The sequence below is a fragment of the Urocampus carinirostris genome, chromosome 1 (assembly GCF_059441175.1).
Source record: "Urocampus carinirostris isolate Australia breed hairy pipefish chromosome 1, RoL_Ucar_1.0, whole genome shotgun sequence".
NCBI classification, from domain to species: Eukaryota; Metazoa; Chordata; class Actinopteri; order Syngnathiformes; family Syngnathidae; genus Urocampus; species Urocampus carinirostris.
In genome coordinates, this window is record NC_142349.1 from 37,321,747 (window position 1) to 37,341,467 (window position 19,721).

Genomic DNA, 19,721 nt, shown 5'->3' on the forward strand with positions numbered 1-19,721 from the left:
CAGTGTATTCTTCCATAGGCACATATGCCATGTAAGTAGTGTTGGAATATTGAAATATTTCACTGAATATACAGTCATAATTGTATGAGTTTGCCTGTACTTTGTATTTGATTATTCTAATCATGATATTATTTTTTCATGATACTTTTATTCATTTGATTGTAATTAATGCACCCTATGGTTATAAATATATTTGAAAGAAGTATTTACTTCTTGGTGTGTCCAAGTGAAATTTAGTACTATCAAGTAATGCCTTATACTTTCCCTAGACTTTGTCATTGGCCAGAAAAAAAAATATATATTTTTTCAAAAAGTTTGAGAGTGACCACTCTACATGTGAGATTTCAGATTTTGATAGTAAATTGTTTTTTTTCCCACAATGGGGTAAAATATTTCATGGAGGTTGACAACCATTAACATTGGGGTAAGCTGGCAGGACATTGCTTTAATTCTCATCTGATCCCATTGCTTCACACCCAATCCCATTTCGTAAATTGACATGAGAAAATTTGTCCCGGGTTTTATAGACTGCATTGTCGCTGGAGATTAAAGAAGAGAAGGATGGAGGAGGAAAATAAAAAGTTTGAAACTAAAGTGTCCAAAGAAATTAGTGGAAAGGTCTCCCTCAAACATTTCTTTTCATACCTTTTTTCTTTTCGGCTGATCAGTTAATTCTCTGATTAGATCAAATTACGTTGCCTTTTTATTTAGGTGTTTACATTTAATTGGAGGTAAAGATAAAATTGCCCTGAAGTTATCAAGGAACATCAAAGTTCAGTTCATTGTTTGATAGACACTCACAATAAGAAAAGAAGACACCAATAAATTTGAGCCAGCAAAGAGAACAAGAGAGGACCTCTCCAGTTCTAAAGCACCCTCCGCCGAGCCCGTTCTTCATCTTAAATAGTCCCAGATAACAGATCAACCTTAAAGGGTGTAAATTTCAAAGAACAGCAACATGATTGGCAACAATTATAAAGAAGCATATATTTAACTCAGATAGAACAACCATGGCATTACAATTATATGTATTGCAAGCGCTCAATAATGTTCAAAATAAACCAATCCTGGTATTATAAGCATTCTTTGCAATCGTTCATTAGTCAAAATAAAACATCCTTGGCATTATAAGCATTCCTCTTTGCAATTGTTAATAATAACCTTGGTATGATAAGCATTATACTTTGCAAGCATTTGAGAATCATTTTAGAACTAACATGTCATTATAGGCATTTTTCATTACATGCAAAATAAAAAAGCGTAACACTGATTTTGACAAACGTATAATAAACATTAAATGATCACTCTATCAGTAGCAGTAATCGTACCTCGGAGGATTCCCACAGTTCTGTGATCAATGTCTATTTCATGAATGCAAAATCAGATTTTTTTCATATGACTCAGAGGACGGCCGTTTTGCTGTTATCTGGAAAATTATGTCTGTGAAGTTCACAGAATTCGCGTTTGCTTTATTGTATTTACAATTAGGCCACAATGTCACACATTTTAAGACTTCAGTTATACTTAAAACACATATTTATTATGTTCAATAAACAATGCACAATAACCACCACTTAATAGATCCGCCAGCACTTGTTCTCAGCCAATCAGAACGTTAGGCAGATGACAGCTGGTCACTGCCGATTTAGGTCGGCCATCTATCACGTGTGATCCAAACGCTTGTACAATGGTACCTCTACTTAGGAATTGATTCTGTTCTTGGAGTAGGTTTGTAGCCTGAAACATTTCTAAGTACAGTTTATTGTATCAATAATGGTTTGACGATGCGTCTGGGGCACTTGTAACGTTGATCAGAGGTATCTGTAACAATTAGTAGGGGTGAGAATTCTCCCTTTTCCCCAGCCCAAAACTAATTTCGAGAAGTGTTTGAACTGGATAAAGGCATGCTGCTACTCTCACGTACAACTCAACGTGAAGATGATTGATGGAAACCGAATTAAAGTTGTTTGTTCCACAGTAAGTGTTTGATTTTGTATCAAATTAAAGTTCATGCTACTGTTGGGTCGGTTATAAGACAGCACCCTATCAGCCTCACAGCATGATGTGTAGCTCTTCCCTGCCACGTTGAATTGGTATATTACCATGAAATAGAAACCTGAACACACTTAAAAAAAATACAGAATGGGTCCTTTTTGTTATAGGTTATAGGCTGCAAAGACAACCTAAAGAAAACTTTTATAGCATGAGATGCGCGATGAAATACGAGTGAGGTGACATATCTTAAACTCATTAAGGTCTATTAGAAGGGAAAACATTAAAGTGTACATACCCTGCTTTATATTTGCTGTAAGAGTCCATCAGAGCTGAATTAAATTCTGTGTGAAATTTGTACGGGGCTGACAACTTAATCATAGATCTCCGAAATCCCAAGGGTTTTAGCATCTTTGGACACCTTGATGCAATGAATATAACTCTGTATACAATAATATTGTGTGTCTTTCAAGCTAATTCGCATAATGAGGTAAAAAAGATACGGCTATGCTACCAGGAACGACTCAAGAGTCGCCCGCTATTGTTTCGGGCGCCTTATTTTCTCTTCACGTGATACATGGATAACGTATTCATGGTGGGCGTGGCTTAGTGCTCTCTGTCAGATCTACTCATTGCAATATGGCAGCATTGTTTAAGCATTGAGGCTAATGTTACTGTCAAGCGTATACAGTATAAATCTTTGAAAAACATGCCCCATCGACCAGTATTTCTGTTGAGTTTTTGGAAGTGATAAAGTGAGAATATACTTCTATTTAAACTTTTTCCAAAAGGTTGTTCAAGTAGGTGCTGCTCTCATAGCCACCGACTTGTTTCCAATAAATGAGTGGAGAAAACAAAAGTTTGAATCAGGCGAATTTTTTTCTCAAAGGGATTATACAAGCAGTGACTAATAAGGTCAAGGTGTCTAGTCGAGTGTTATTTACTATTTTAAGAGCTATGTGGACCAACTTGGTTTGCATGTTATACTGTACATCAAATAGGAAACTATACATGGCAACATTATGATGGTGCACTGCCTTGCAATAAGACGTAAGAGTTGCTCCTTTGTTGCCATGGTAACCCTGAATCACCTACTTTGAAGGTATAGTAATATTGGTGGACAAGGCAGACAAGCTCACCCCCCATTTAGCCAATGCCTCCTATTGAGTAATATTGAGCCCGTAGTAAGTGACATTTTACACCTGCGGGGGTTCACATGGTGGAAACATTATTTTTTATTGTTAAGTGAAATGTGTTTTCAGAGAAAAGCATATTTAATCATAGCTTTCCAATTTCTTCTCGTACTGCTGATTTTTACAGCAATTTGAAGATACTTCCTGTCAGACTTGTTACTGTTAGATCCCCAGATAGTGGGAGGAGCTTTTGGGAGGCAATCACTGCAACGAGGCTAATCTCACTTAAAACCTGTAAAAGTTCAGCAGGTATACACAATCAGGCATATCTTAAAAATATAGCTTTGCACCATTGTGGCCGGAAACGTAACCGTTTCATCGTTAATTGACTCGCAATGAACTATTTGCACCAGGAAAAAGACGAAATGATTAATTTGTTGTCAAGTCATTGCCACTCATAATTCTCTGTTAAGATATGAGCCAGTTTTCCTTGAATACTGTATTTATTTGTCTATAAAACTTTATTTTTGCAGAAAAAAAACGTTAAAAAAGGTTGTTTCACTTTTTCTTGGCTTGAACTGAGCATTGTAGGTCCCGAACGTTTCTAGAGGGCCAATTCTTAACTACTAGCCTACTGGAGTTGTTGACGTCACAAGAAAAGGCCTTTGGTCTTGTCTCATAGTACCACGTTGCTGACTATGTTGGGCCATGATAAAAATCAATCATTGACACTGAATCAAACTTTGAAAGACATTACAAATATACTTTCTAAATGTTGTTTTGGTATCTTGCGGTGTCTAGAGGGCCAATTCTTAACCACTAGCCTACTCGGGTTATAGATAACACAAGAAAAGGCCTTCAATTTTATCTCACGGTACCACGTTGCTTACTCTGTGGGGCCATGATTAAAATCATTGATTGACTGACTGAATTTGACTTTGAAAGACATTGAATAAATACTTTGTAAATGTTATTTTGGTATTGTGTTCATAGTTAACGTTGTCCTAAAATATTTTAATCATGTCCCAAGGTAATTAACATCCTACTGTGAAAATAGTTTGATGATAAGATAAAAGGTAAAGCCTAACTTCGCTAACTCTAGTGATCTAGTGGTTCAAGAATTGGCGCTCTCACCACTACAATCCAGGTTTCAATCCTGTCGCAATGTGGTCAGCAATATTTTTTACTGATCCGTCATTGCTCACATACGGCAAAGTACTACCCTAAAACCTCATGTATAACACACACCCTAACTTGGATCTTTCTCTTGTGGGTACAGTACATACACAGTGCTCCACCCATTTTAGTGTTCAACAGTCAAGACTTACTCTGGTAAGGGCATTATTCACAGGTATTCTACTGGATTGGATTACAATTAAATAAAGCACAAAAATCTAATAACCAATAACAACACTCTCTTAAAGGAGAAGTAACGTACAGTTAAAAAAAAAATCATATTTTTGTGTGTGATGCATTTTTAATCAAGAACACTTATTAATCAAATAAGTAACTAGATAAAACAATTAAACCTAATACATGCCTTCAATAAACCTGAAATGAGAGTGAGATTGTAAATGAGATAGAAACTAAAATTGAAAAGCATAGTCAGAAGGCACTTAAAAAACAATCGTTGGCATTTCCAGCACACGTTAGCGTACTAGTGGCAGTGTTGTGTAGTATGGTACATAAGCCTGGTGTGTATTGTGTAAACCCTTATTATAAGAACAAAATATATTTGCTCTTAAAAGCTATTGCAAATCAGCTATTCCTTGCCATTACATTGTTTAATTTTCATGGTCTTGTGCTCCACAGATTTTTATCATGCTTTGTGTCCTGATTGGCTAGACAGTCCTTAAGAGAGTAACCATTGGTAAAAAAAAAAATTGAAAAAAAAAATCAAACAATGTTTATCTAGTAAACAAATGCCGGGGCCTGTAAAAAATAGTTTGTTTATTTGGTTTTCTAGGGGCGATTATTTTATTGTGTAATAATTGTAAAAATTAAAGGTTTCTACATCACGGACTCTGCCAATCACTGGTTCTTTTTGGAACGCAAACCCCAGGGTTCACTGCAACTCAATTTTAACAGATTAATCATTATGTATGGGGTTTTTTTTTCACTCGTATACTCTCAGTCGGTAAGGATGTCATCTCGAGGTAAGTTTGCCCCTTGGGGATTTAATGGAGGTGCAAAGCTACTTTGCGGATTTTCATCTTTTGTGGGGTTTTTGATCCCCATAAACAGCAAGAGTCAAGGAATTACTGTATTCCAAACGATCAATCATTGCACAAATACAGCCTTTTTTAAGATTGAGCTACTGTAGCCCATACAGTAGTTGTAATTCCATGACCCTTGTAGTTTGGTCCGCCTTGTATTTAAAACAAAAATCACAGGTGCGTAAAATATGGTAATTGTATTTTGTCAACCTCACTCCGTACAATCTCATTAGTGCTAAACTGGAAGGAAAAGGTAAAGGGTGTATTTATTAAGGAAGATGGTCAAGCAAGACAAAGCGAGGTTTTAAAAGCGCTGACTCTGGGCCTGTCCCTTAATCTATTGGAGGCGTGATTAAAGTTTAATTCGTAACCGTCTCTAACGCCTGCTGCTGGGTGTGTGCGAGTACATGTGTTGAACTGCAATGGGCTGCTGAGTCGCTTCAAGGAGCTGAGAAGGCTTCCCTTCCTTCTCCCCGGGAAGCGGGCTTCACTACTTTTCATGCCTGAGGGACGCTGAGCTGCAAACAACTGAATTTTTCATCAAGGTTACTTCCTGGAGAGACGCGGGTGCAGTTGCACCGTTCTCCTTCTGTATTTTCGTGGCCGAATCTTAACTTACCTCGCTCTGACCCGACACCACTCCGGGAGGAGTTGTTTGACCCGGCGCCGCAAAGGAGAATGTGTACTGTGCAGTCAGCAAGCTGAATTTATTATTGAATGTACCGGTGCTGGTAAACAGGGAGTTTTCATTTTTTATGAGCTGTATTTAGAACATATACTTTTAAACATTTATTCACGTAATCCATAGTATCCCAAAAATTTAAAATTGTCACGATATGAACTCATGATACCATAACTATAAAATCCTCACACTTAAAAACCTCAGTATACCCTCGTGACTTAAAGGTTCAGTTGTTGCGGATTCAGTCTATCAGAGCCCAGAAGATCATCAGCCGCTCCCTGCCCAGTCTAGAGGTCACTGCCAGCTTGTAATACCGCAGCAGAGCCATTAACATTATAAATGACTCTTCCCACCCTGGCCGCCACCTCTAAAACCCGTTGCGCTCTGGTAGGCACTACAGATCCCTTAAAACAAGGAGCAACAGGCTCTGAGACAGTTTCCTGCCAGGGCCATTACCACCCTAAACTAATGCACAAACTGTGAAGAAAATATCCAAAATAATGTCTTGCTCAAAACCTAAAACATGGATATGAATGTATTCAATAAAATAAGGGGCCCTGTATTGAATTTCTGAATGTCAACTTCAGAGGAAATACGGTGTATAACTGGGAACCAACAAGAATTGCATTTATATAGCGCTTTTCAAGTCGATGAAGACCTCCCAAAGCGCTTTACAATGTGCTTCACACTTACCCATTCACACACACACTCACACACCAATAGCGGCCATGCAGCCATGCAAGGCGCCGACCACAAACCCAGCCGTAAGTATACCAAATAATCACATCAAGCTAGCATAGAGGGCGTACCAGGACCGATCGGGGGAAAGAAGTTTGGCTGACCGAAAAAAATGCAGTAAGCAGCCAGGTTAAACCGGGGGCCAACAACCAAGAACAACCACGGCAACAAACATTAACCCCGTCAGGGAAAAAACAATGAGCAAGCGGGCTAGCCAGCTAGCCGACTGCTAACAGGACTATTCTGGACCGAACAAAACTAGAAGCCTTCAGGAGCCCGCACGCTTACGGGGAGCTATCTAGACAGTATTATATTAATTGCAAGAGGCGCAGCAAAAAACACAAAAGGAAAAGTCACAATAAAATACCTAAACGAAGGCAAAGGCAAAAAAGAAACATACGCCGTACACGATGAAAGGTAAACGTACCCCACGAACCTTTGATGATCAAGAGCACGCAATTCTGACAAAACAGCAACAACGTTCCAATAACTCCAAGCGGAAATGAGTGCTATGCATTCACTGATCACAACAATCCCCATGTTTTTTGATGGGACCCGGCTTTGGTTTGATTCCTTGTTGTCATCCTGATGTCACAAAGGAACACCACACTTTTGTGCTTAATTGACAAAAAACATGGTCTTTTGTAATCTATTTGAAGTAGAGATATGAAAAATGTATTTTTATGGTCAAATTCAATGGTGGGGCTTTTATAGCAAGTAAAGTATCGGGATGTTTTTGTCTCCTAGTTTGCTTGTAAAGTGTACAGTAATTCCGTATCCTTGGGATATTCCAACAAAAGCATGCCACAGACAATAAGCTCAGTTTCAAATAGCAGTTGTCAATGCAACCAGTGACATGCAGTCTGTGGAGGCATGTGAGGCAGTGTCTCACCTGTCATCGTGGAAAATGTAAAGGTAAATATAAAGGGGAATCTGATTTACGGAGTACCATAGCATAAAATACTGGAATTAGTGATAGTATTAGCAAGATAACAGCAAGTCAAGCCATCCAGTTGCCTTATTTCAAATCGCATGTAGACTTCAATATTACTTCAGGTAAGACAACACGTTTTATATACAGTATTGCATTCATTCTGTGTCGTTCAATTGTAGGTTGATTTATTTGTAAGTCTGTCTGCCTCACCAGCCATGAACCTAACCGCCTGACACTGAATGCAACCATGACAATGTTAGTCTTTAAAGTAGTCTAATGGCCTGTACATCCTTGCTGTATTTTACGTACGTTAAGACTTGTCTTTTCGCTTTACAAATCTACTTAGTACTCATTGTAACAGTGGGATGAGCCCCGAGTGACAAACAACACTCCTTATAAAATAAAAAATATTCTGATTCTTTTCTATTGTGGCACACCAAAGTGTCATCCGGGTTTAGAAGAAGAACTCCAAAATTTCAACTTGTTTACTTCATCTTTTGGGAATACCGAAACAAGGCTAGCAGCACCCGTTGCAAACCTATTTCCTGTTTCAGAAAAAAACAACATTGCAGCTCAAAGAAAAATACATCTGCTGGCTACACAGATATTTTTACTTCGAGATCCATTTGCAATTCTAATAAACCCTTATTCATTCTCTTTTTTTTGGTAGGATTATTTATGCTGCCTCAACACATTTGATTTTAATGGAGGGAAGATATTCCATAACAGAATATATTCCTTTTTCATGAAGGCTGAACTGGTGCTTCAGTGACTGCAGCAATCTGAGGCGTAAACAAGGCCATTGTTGTCTTTTTTTTTCGTGTTCGAGGTTGACTGTGACTGAAAGCCTCCGTTCAACGAGCATGTTGGATTTCCGTACACTGCCTTCGACAATTGCAATTGAAGCAGCGGTTCCAGGGTAGGACCAAGATAAGCCTCCATTACTTTATGACCCTATTAAATAGGCAATGGAATAAAGCCCGATGGCTTCTGGTCCGCAGACGTCCATTTCAGGTCCGCTCGCCGCAGTCCCTGCAGCTTCCAAGTGTCAGACATTATCACCTCTGCTACCCTCAACCTCTCTGGGCCCCTCGTGACAATTACTGCCCTGCCTCCCTATTCAGCACGTAATGAGAAAACGGACTGATCGATTTCCGTCTGGCCAGTAAAAGACGATAGCTGGGATTTGGATACGCGCACACGCGGGAGGAAGGAGCCGAGGCATGCCGCAAGATGACGTGATTTAGAACTGGGGAAGTGACTTTTACTCAGGGAGCGCAGACTAATTAGAATTGGAATAAGAGCTTGCAGTTAATAGCCTTGATTGTTTTATTTTGTGTTTGAAAAAGGTTGCAAAAATGATTTGTAAATTACAAATTACGAATGGAGGATGTGTTTTATTGGTTCCATTTTTATATACTGTATATTTCAATTCGCACAAATACAGAATGGCTGTGTTAATAGCAGGGCCGCAACGACTAGTCTACATTGTCGATTGGCAATTTCAGTGGAAATACAGTGGACAATTGGGAGCCAACCACAAAAAACGATTACGGCAACAAACTAAAACCCAGACGTAAGTATACTAAATAATCATATCATGCTATCTGGATGCCATAGAGCGCGAACTGGGACCAATCGGGGGGAAAAACGTGAGTCCGGCTGAACGAAAACATGCAGTAAGCAGCCAGGATAACTGGGGGCCAACAACCAAGAACAACCACGGCCACAAACATGAACAGGGTCAGGGAAAAAAACAATAAGGAAGTAGGCTAGCCATCTAGCTGACTGCTAACAGGGCTAATCTGGACTGAACAAAACTAGAAGCCTTCGGGAGCTGCACACTAACAGGGAGCCATCTAGACAGTATTATAATAATTGCAAGAGATGCACCGAAAGACACAAACGGAAGTGACAATAACATACCTATAAGGAGGCAAAGGCAAAAAAGAAACACACGCTGTACACGACAGCAAGTAGTGGCCCCTGTATTGATTTTTTTCATTTTCAATTTCAAAGGATAAATGGTGGACATTTATGTGCACAAGGCAATCTTAAGATGAGTAAAATTATAAATAATACAATTCGGTTAACTTATTTTGTTTAAAAAACAGCAACAAAGAGTTCAATTTAAAACTAAGTATTTCAATGAATCTTGTGAACCCAGCACAAGAACGCCTCGTTCTTCACTGGGGTTCTGATCAAAAATCTACCCAGAATTCGAACTAAACTCTATTTCAGGTTCTAACATTTATATAACTAATACAGTCCTGTAAGTACTGTTTTTGCAGAACACTATGCATATTGCAAATCGGTCAAGCAGTGAGATCGTGAAACAGGAACCGGGTTGTAGCGTGGGGTTGCTGTATACAAAATCTCAATCAAAACAAGTCTTGTAATTTGATCGATTTGTCGACATTACAAAGTCCTATTGTGTTATCTTAAATTAAATGTCATGACACAAGTGAGGACCGCTTTACAATCTTCAGAGCTGCCAATTATGGCTTGTCTGTATTTTATGAGTGGAATCACCAAACGTGCCGTGTTGCACTGGCTTGAGTGACAACATGATTTTCAGCTAATAAATAGCAAAAAAAAAAAAACTGTCCTTTTATGTCTTAATACTATCCACGGTCACCATAATTTCTATAATGTGCCATATATCCAGTGAAATAATCCAACACTGATCATTCATTATCAGCTGTTTGTTGTGTTGTTAAGTTTGAAAAAAAAAAATGGTGGTTCAAAAAAAAAATGGTTGGCGTCAAATATCTGACAATATTCTTGCAAACCTGCTTGATAATAAAATTAATGATAATAACAATAGTATTAATAATTACTAATTGATAATACTTAGAATGATAAAACTTAAATGCACTTTGTAATCACTAGACTACTGGGGTTAAGATGACATAGGAAAAGGCATTCGGTTTTATCTCATGATCACACTATTTTTAGTCATGGTATCGTACTGAAAAATATAAATGAGTGGTTCCCAAAATGGGCGGTACTGCCTCCTGGGGGCGGTGGAAAGATCTGGGGGAGCGATGAGGGAGAAGGAGGCTGTAAGGGGGCAGTAGGGGGGCGGCAGTCCGGAGCTGAAGTCAGAAGTCAGACTGTTTGTTTGACGATTTACACACAACACGTTAGGGCTGCACGTTAACCGAAATCATATCGACATCGCGATGTGATGTGGTGCGGTTCTGATACAGCAAAGCACTGCGTTTTTTTCAAGGTTTTGTAGTCAGTGAGGGAGTTATGGCCAACCACAATTCTTACTGTTTGAGTTTTAAAAGCCCAAACCAATCAGAGGCAAGTTTTAATAATAGCACAAGCCAATAAACGCGATTCAAAGTTTGCAAGCACCACACTATGCCAAACCCACTGTGAGAGCTCACTGAGTGTCATGGCGGACTCCGTAAACATAGTCCCAGAGTCAACAAACGTGAAGGAAACTTAGCTTGCACCAAAGAAGTGCGGTGCATCACTGGTTTGGACCTTTTTTTGGTTTTGATAAAGCGAACGTGGAACAGAAGAAGAAGCCCCTTGCAGAATTTGCTTCAAATAGTCGCCAGGTCCAGCGGAAATACAAGTCACTTGTACCAGCACCTTAATAACTATCACGGCATGTAAAAAGGATTATAAGTAAAAGACGAACGTGCATCAACAAAAGGACTGAGAGGTAAAAAAAAAAAACTCCATCAAAGCAGCATTTGCGACCTTCATTCCGTACGTAAAAAGTTCGCCAGGGAGCCAAGAGGGCGCAGCCTGCAAAAGTTTGGAAACCATTGATATAAATAAACGCAAAAAAAAAAAAAAACACGGAGGAAAGGAGTTTTTGATGTATCTACTGATGAATTGCACTTTGAAGGACATTGCATTCATTGGAAATGTTCTTTTGGTATTGTGTTCACATAGGTTGTCAAAAAATGATTTTCAATCAATAACATTCTTACGTAAAAATTTGGGTATAACGCACACTCAAACGTTGGCTTCTTCTTCGGATTAAAAAAAATGTGTTATACACAAATACATGTGGTATGAGTAAAAAATAAGGCAACTTTTTTTCTTTGTGAAAAGCCCCGCACCAAACAACCCATAGCCCGATACCGGTCCGCGGCCTGGCGGTTAAAGATCACTGTTCATATAGCTTTAGGACTGATGAGTTTGCTTGGTGCACAAATATTTCACTTGTGTTGCAATATTTAAAATCAAATTGTGTACGCCTTATAACGATTTTTGTATGCAAACATTTTCTTAAAGGTGCTGTACAGAATTTGGAACATTTGTACTTGCAGACGCCATCTTCTGGATTGTGTCATCATAGCAGCCTCTGTCAATTTTCTTACATTGTACGTGCAAGTCATGCATTTTTTAAAAGACTCTTCTTTTTTCATCTTTCTTGATTAATAAACTATTCTTGAAACAGGCATTTTCTTACCTTTACCATTTTCATGTTTCACTAACAAAAACTGCAATGATGAGCCATAAGTCATTCTTCAATTTCCTCCTTTTTGAGCATCCGTGCCTCAAATCCTGCTTCCTGCTTCAATTCCAGCTACCGCAGCCCCCCTGTGTGGAGTTGTCATGTTCTCCCCGTGCCTGCGGGAGTTTCCCCTGGGCACTCAGAATTCCTCCCTCGTTGCAAAGACGTGCATGTTAGGTTTATTGGCCGATCCAAATTGTCCCTAGATGTGAATGAGGGAGCGAGTTGTCAGTCCTTGTCTGCCCTGCGACTGGCTGGCAACCAGTTCAGGGTGTCCACCCTGTCTGCTGCCGGAAGATACCTGGGATGGGCTCCAGTCCCCCAAATGGGAAAGGAACAAAGAAAAAATCCGAAATAATTGTTTGGATTGAAAAAAATAAACCGGTTTTATACAAATAATTTTTGTTTTTATTGTAGTCCGTCATGCTGTGAGTAAATAGGTGCGGGGTTGTGTTTATAAGGTTTATTATTGCTTAATAGGAAGCATTGTGATCATCAATCTGGGGAGCAATTGGCTGAGGTTGACAGGTATTATTCTTTATTTTTGGTCATTTTGAGACACCTCATCAGCGCCCAAAAGTGTCGGATGCGGTTTCTCACATTCATCATCTTTCCCTATGTGTAAGGCAACGGTCTCGCTCATCCAGCCATTTTTGATTTATTCTTCTTTTTGACTGATTACATGGATGTAAATATTGAGAGGTGGGAGGGGGGTTAAAATATGGCGTGGCTGACAGAGTGTCTTTTTCCAAAGCACCTCCATGCTGTCCTGTTAGGTCAGCGCCACTCGGCGTTATTTATTAGGCGCCGTATACACTCTCTATCCATCACAGCACGGTCACATCTCTTTATGTTTATTACAGTGTCCCACCTTTCCTGGGGACGGATGATTGACGTCTGAGGAGAACGCCGAGGTGGAACTTGTGCGCTCCGGACTCTCCAATGGAAGCTCCACGGGGGCGGAGGCTCCTCATTAGGAGTCAGTTAGTGCGCAGAAAAGAAACAATAGCACCAAATTCTTCACCAGGCCGCGAGACGCGCTGGTTGTTTTTTCGCTTCCTTTTTGGGATGCACGTTTAAATAGGCGCTGCACTTTTAATCCCATTACGAGACGCCACCCCCCTTCTCTCAGTTGCGCTTTCTATTTCTCTCTCTTTGGAGGAGTGGCCAAAACCAAAAGCAATTCAGATCAGATGATGGAAATTCCATCTATTTTTGGAGAACGGGCTCTTTCAACGCGACTCGGGAAAAGGAGCCTGCTCTTTCGGCTTCTAAACGGCTCTCCTGATCTTTGGTGTTTTTATTACCCATCCTTCCATCCATTATCTGCACAGCTTATCCTCAGTAGGCTCGCAGGGGTGCTGGAGCCCATCCCAGCTATCTTTGGGCAGTGGACAGGGGACACTCTGAACTGGTTGCCAGCCATAATGAAACGTTATGCACTAAATTGATAAATTTGGAAAATGTATCATGCAGCCATATTAGAACAGCCTTTGTTGTATCAATATACAATAAAGTTTTACGTCATTTAAATGTTCAAATTGTCTATACGAAGCAAAAAATGCAGAGATGAATCCACTCATATCGACCAGTCACAAGAGCCTTTGAGAGAGAAAGAGAGAAGGGAAGAGAGATAAAGAGAGAAATAGAGAGGGAGAGAAGAGAAATAGAAAAAGGAAGAGGAGAAGAGAGGGACAGAGACAGAGAAGGAGAACAGAGAAAGAGAGACAAAGAAAAGTAAAATAATGTAAGATAGAGAATAATGGAAAGAAAGGCAAAGAGAAATATTGAAAGATTTAAAAGATTTAGAGTGAAATACACAGAAAAATAGAGAGAGACAATACAGGGAGTGCAGAATTATTAGGCAAGTTGTATTTTTGAGGATTAATTTTATTATTGAACAACAACCATGTTCTTAATGAACCCAAAAGTCTCATTAATACCAAAGCTGAATATTTTGGAAGTTGGAGTGGGGCTTTTTTAGTTTTAGCTATTTTAGGAGGATATCTGTGTGTGCAGGTGACTATTACTGTGCATAATTATTAGGCAACTTAACAAAAAACAAATGTATACCCATTTCAATTATTTATTTTCATCAGGGAAACCAATATAACAGCTCAACATTCACAAATATACATTTCTGACATTCAAAAACAAAACAAAAACAAATCAGTGACCAATATAGCCACCTTTCTTTGCAAGGACACTCAAAAGCCTGCCATCCATGGATTCTGTCAGTGCTTTGATCTGTTCACGATCAACATTGCGTGCAGCAGCGACCACAGCCTCCCAGACACTGTTCAGAGAGGTGTACTGTTTTCCCTCCTTGTAAATCTCACATTTGATGAGGGACCACAGGTTCTCTATGGGGTTCAGATCAGGTGAACAAGGAGGCCATGTCATTAGTTTTTCTTCTTTTAGACCCTTTCTTGCCAGCCACGCTGTGGAGTACTTGGATGCGTGTGATGGAGCGTTGTCCTGCATGAAAATCATGTTTTTCTTGAAGGATGCGGACTTCTTCCTGTACCACTGCTTGAAGAAGGTGTCTTCCAGAAACTGGCAGTAGGACTGGGAGTTGAGCTTGAGTCCATCCTCAACCCGAAAAGGCCCCACAAGCTCATCTTTGATGATACCAGCCCATACCAGTACCCCACCTCCACCTTGCTGGCGTCTGAGGCGGACTGGAGCTCTCTGCCCTTTACCGATCCAGCCACGGGCCCATCCATCTGGCCCATCAAGACTCACTCTCATTTCATCAGTCCATAAAACCTTAGAAAAATCCGTCTTGAGATTTTTCTTGGCCCAGTCTTGACGTTTCAGCTTGTGTGTCTTGTTCAGTGGTGGTCGTTTTTCAGCCTTTCTTACCTTGGCCATGTCTCTGAGTATTGCACACCTTGTGCTTTTGGGCACTCCAGTGATGTTGCAGCTCTGAAATATGGCAAAACTGGTGGCAAGTGGCATCTTGGCAGCTGTACGCTTGACTTTTCTCAGTTCACGGGCAGTTATTTTGCGCCTTGGTTTTTCTACACGCTTCTTGCGACCCTGTTGACTATTTTGAATGTAACGCTTGATTGTTCGACGATCACGCTTCAGAAGCTTGGCAATTTTAAGAGTGCTGCATCCCTCTGCAAGATATCTCACTATTTTTGACTTTTCAGAGCCTGTCAAGTCCCTCTTCTGACCCATTTTGCCAAAGGAAAGGAAGTTGCCTAATAATTATGCACACCTGATATAGGGTGTTGATGTCATTAGACCACACCCCTTCTCATTACAGAGATGCACATCACCTGATATGCTTAATTGGTAGTAGGCTTTCGAGCCTATACAGCTTGGAGTAAGACAACATGCATAAAGAGGATGATGTGGTCAAAATACTCATTTGCCTAATAATTCTGCACTCCCTGTAGAAATAAAAAGAGTGCTCTCTCTCTCTCTCTCTCTCTCTCTATGAGAGAGGGAGAAAGACGGATTCAGACAGAAGAATATAGAGATCAATGGATATAGGGAAAGACAAAATAAGAACAAGAGAAAAGCAGAGAGAGGGAGAAACTATATGTAGAGAAAGAAGGATAGAGAGAAAGAGATGGTGGGAGGGAGAGCAAGGGAGAGAGAAACAAAGAGAAAGAGATAAAGAGACAGAGAAATAAAAAGGAAGAGAAATAAAAAGAGAGAAAGGGAGGGGAGAGGGAGAGAGATGGAAACATAAAGAGGAGGAAAGATTAATACATAGAGAAAGACAGATCTAGAGCGAATATAGAGATCAATATATAAAAGGAAAGAGAAATAAGCACAAGAGAAAAGCGGAGAAAGAGAGACAGCAATATATAGAAAAATACATAGAAATATAGAGAGCAAGAGAGAGTGGGTGGGAGAGAGGGATAGAGCAAAGGAGAGAAAAACAAAGAGATAAATAGAAAAACAGAGAAAGTAAATCGTAAATGGTCTGCATTTCTATAGCGCGTTTCAAGTCAGCGAAGACCTCCCAAAGTGCTTTACAATGTGCTTCACATTTACCATTCACACACACACCAATAGTGGCCATGCAAGGCGCCGACCTGCTTATTGTGGGCAATAGGATTCAGCGTCTTGCCCAAGGACACTGAGAGAGAGAGAGAGAGAGAGAGAGAGAGAGAGAGAGAGAGAGAGAGAGAGAGAGAGAGAGAGAGAGAGAGAGAGAGAGAGAGAGAGAGAGAGAGAGAGAGAGAGAGAGAGAGAGAGAGAGAGAGAGAGAGAGAGAGAGAGAGGAGAGAGAGAGAGAGAGAGAGAGAGAGAGAGAGAGAGAGAGAGTCTTCTGAAGGGAGCCGGTTCCTTATTGGTAGAAAAGGGCTGGTTCCGAGAGCCTTTGCCTTCGCGAACGACCCATCACTAATTCAGATCAGATTTCAGCCGCGGACACAGAAAGAGAGCGATCGAGAAAGCAAGAGTTCGTGCGTGCGCGTTCGTGTGTGCGCGTGCTCGCACACGTTTGTGAGACCAGTCAGTCTCCCTCCTCCCAAATCTCGAGAAGCTCACCGAGGAGGCGCCGCGAGAGCAATCCGGAGGAATTCTTATTAAGCGGATATTTTTCCTTTTCGGCGTCGGCCACCCCCCCCGCCGCCGCCCCATACCAAACCTTAAAAGCCAATTAAAAATACAATATCGAAAAAGAGATTCGTGGTTGAAAAGTTGGAGGCGAGGAGGACCGCGGCAGATGATGGACGAGCAGCCCCGCTTGATGCACTCTCACGGGGTAGGCATGGCCGGGCACCCCGGCCTGGCGCAGCATTTGCCGGATGCCACCGCGGGGACGGATGCCGACGGGAGGAAGCAGGACATCGGAGACATTTTACAGCAAATTATGACCATCACCGACCAGAGTCTGGACGAGGCGCAGGCGAGGTGAGACACAACTACGCGTGGGTTTACACATTGCATATTTATACATTCACTTTCAACAATGACACAAAGCGACAGTATTACTACGTGCACGGGTAAAGAGAAGACGCGTATGTGAACAATTATTACGGTAATTTATGCAAACTTTAACCCAATCTACGTTTCACTTGTTAAAAAGCGGCTTGTAAACTAATCCCACAACAACGTTGTGAAACAGTCCATTAATAGCATATGAAACTAATTATAGAAGCAGATTGGATGTACGCTGTTTTTTTATTTTCATGTTTTTATTTGGCTTATGGTTGTCAGAATGGATCGTTTACCCTCCAAATGAGGGCCCGTAAAGATGGAATGTTGCAGACTCAATATATACCTAATGCACTTGAGCTTTTGTTTGCTTTCTAGTCAGAAAATGTAGGCAATAAATCCAATACGTGGTTTAATTGGGGTGTATTTTCTCAAAATAAATCCTTATGACATTTCCCAAAAAATTAATTTAATTGAGTTGTCTTTATTGTCATTGATTTCAACGTTGTGGCACGTTGCATGCAACGAGATTAAACATGGCACTCCGTGGTCAACATGTATTTAAGACCTTAAAGAGTAATATAAGATTGAAGAGACAGGTCAGGAAAAATAGGAAAACAATATTTTTAATTTAGTACCAAGAGACTGGCTTAGGTTATAATAATGGGGAAATGAAAGCGAATAACAGTAGTGCAATGAAAAGAAGGGCAATAACCTTTAGCATCAACAAAAAAACCCAGATAAATGGCAAGGTATATACATTTTCACAGTTTTAAGCAAAAGCATTTAGCAAAAAAAGAAAAAAAAACAATCATTGTTATTTCCTCACCAATGCCAAGACCAAAACCCACACCCTTGTACCCACTTGTACATTTGCTGTAAGGTTAAAATATTCTATTGACATAAAAGTATTTTTTTTATCATAAACAACCAGGCCCACAATTATTGCTGTACTTGAAACAAACATACTCAAAATTCATTTATGTTTTTCATTGCAGAGTGTGTTCACCGTCAAAACTACAAATTATGTTTCTATAAAAATGTACCCCCTTTAGACTTAATTTTCCACGTAAATCGATTGAAGATAACAACTTGTATATTAATGAATGATTGCATAATGTCCTGATGCGTTTCAAAAAAAGATGATCTCATTTTAGGAAACACGCGTTGAACTGTCACAGGATGAAACCTGCGCTCTTCAACGTCTTGTGCGAAATAAAGGAGAAAACAGGTATGTTGTTTTTAATCTTTGCCTCCATTTTTTACTTTATCAACGCTCGCTATACCACCCTCCGTTCATTCCTTTTCCCTCCATCAGTAAAGGCTGTGCCATAGTTGTGAGCTCCCCCTCTCAAATCAGTGTGCTTGTGCACCATGTAGTTTGTGCATCTCCTGACAAACGTGCACACAATGCACACAAGTGTTTTCACGATGGCGCTTTCTCGGGCTGGGCTTTCTCACCCTCTGTCAGATCCCCCTCAGCCTGAGTTTGATGGTGTTTGCGAAGCGCGCTGTTTTACATGCAGGGGCTAGTCGAGGGAGGGGGCTGTTTATGTTTGCAACAAGGGTCAAAGTCATGAAGAGGAATGTGTGAATTATTACTCACTTAGCAGCAAATTAAAGCACAGCGACTCACATGATGAAAGCCCGTGATTAATCTCAGGGGTGATGTGGCCGAGCATGGCTGTATTTCTTTCTTTTTTTTTTTGAAAAATGGCTCTCCGAGGCTGGAAAATCAAACAAAGTCTGCAATTTGACCTCGTTTTTCGAGTTGTCAGAGGGGGTTTCTCCCTTTTTCGAGGATCGCCCCGCCGTTCGCGTTGCGCTCGCAGCCCGCGCCGACAGCTGAAAATAAACACTTGATCCAAAATGGACGTTTTATTCCTATGAGTCAGAGTTTGGCAGCAGGGGAACGAGTGAGGGGGGGAAGGAGCGAAAGACACCAGGGGATTTTCTGCAGATTTATAAAGGTTAAGGAGTGCTCCGCGCGAGGAGGAATCCGTAGTCGGTTGGGGCCCGGGTTCTAAATTGCAAGGCTGGGAAAAGTGAGACAGTCGTGCCTGGCTCTTTGTAAACTGTCTGGCGTCTCAGAGGGTTCAACTAGAGTTCGCTTTCCAAAACGAAGAACAAAGTGACTTGGACCTTTTCCTGGCTTCCCTTTCGCTTCCCTTCCCACCATTCTTGGCAAGCAGCGCCCCAGACAAAAGAGAGGTTCCCCCCTTTTTTCTCCCCGCAAAATAAACCTCAGAGTTTAGAAATGAACCCTGTACAAGTTGCAGAATGGTTTCCGAGGAGGGAAGCTTTAATGGAAGCCGCCCCGCCGCGACCCTCGTCGTCTTCGTCTTCGCCCCCAAAGTGAAAATCCTTTTCAGCGGGTATGACAGAGAAAATGACTCAAAAGCTTCAGCATGGCATTTTCAAGCAAATGTGCTGAGTGCAGTGAATGCCAGCAGCCTGTAATTTGTCAGCTTTTCCCGCTTTCTCTGTGTATGTCGTTTTTCTTTTAATAAAAGACTCCACTTCCCTTTCGATTTCCAACATGTCCTCAGGAATATTTTTCCACTGTTAGACTAACACTAGAACGTGTGTGTCCTTTACCCATGTGTGTCATTTAACACCCATTAACACAAATGAGTAA

At 40.6% G+C, this 19,721-nt stretch overlaps 2 protein-coding genes across 4 annotated transcripts in view; one reads left to right on the plus strand and one right to left on the minus strand.

The window, feature by feature from the left end:
- Window positions 1-19,721, minus strand: part of dpp6b (dipeptidyl-peptidase 6b) — a 697,001-nt gene that overhangs the window by 332,301 nt on the left and 344,979 nt on the right. The gene's annotated exons all lie outside the window — the stretch shown is intronic.
- Window positions 16,856-19,721, plus strand: part of LOC148374558 (pre-B-cell leukemia transcription factor 1) — a 117,991-nt gene continuing 115,125 nt past the window's right edge. For both annotated transcript variants that reach the window (XM_088337871.1, XM_088337880.1), the window contains exons 1-2: window positions 16,856-17,059; window positions 18,241-18,314. In XM_088337871.1, the coding sequence (XP_088193997.1) occupies window positions 16,872-17,059; window positions 18,241-18,314 (262 nt within the window). In that variant the 5' untranslated portion in view covers window positions 16,856-16,871. The remainder of the gene's footprint in view (window positions 17,060-18,240; window positions 18,315-19,721) is intronic.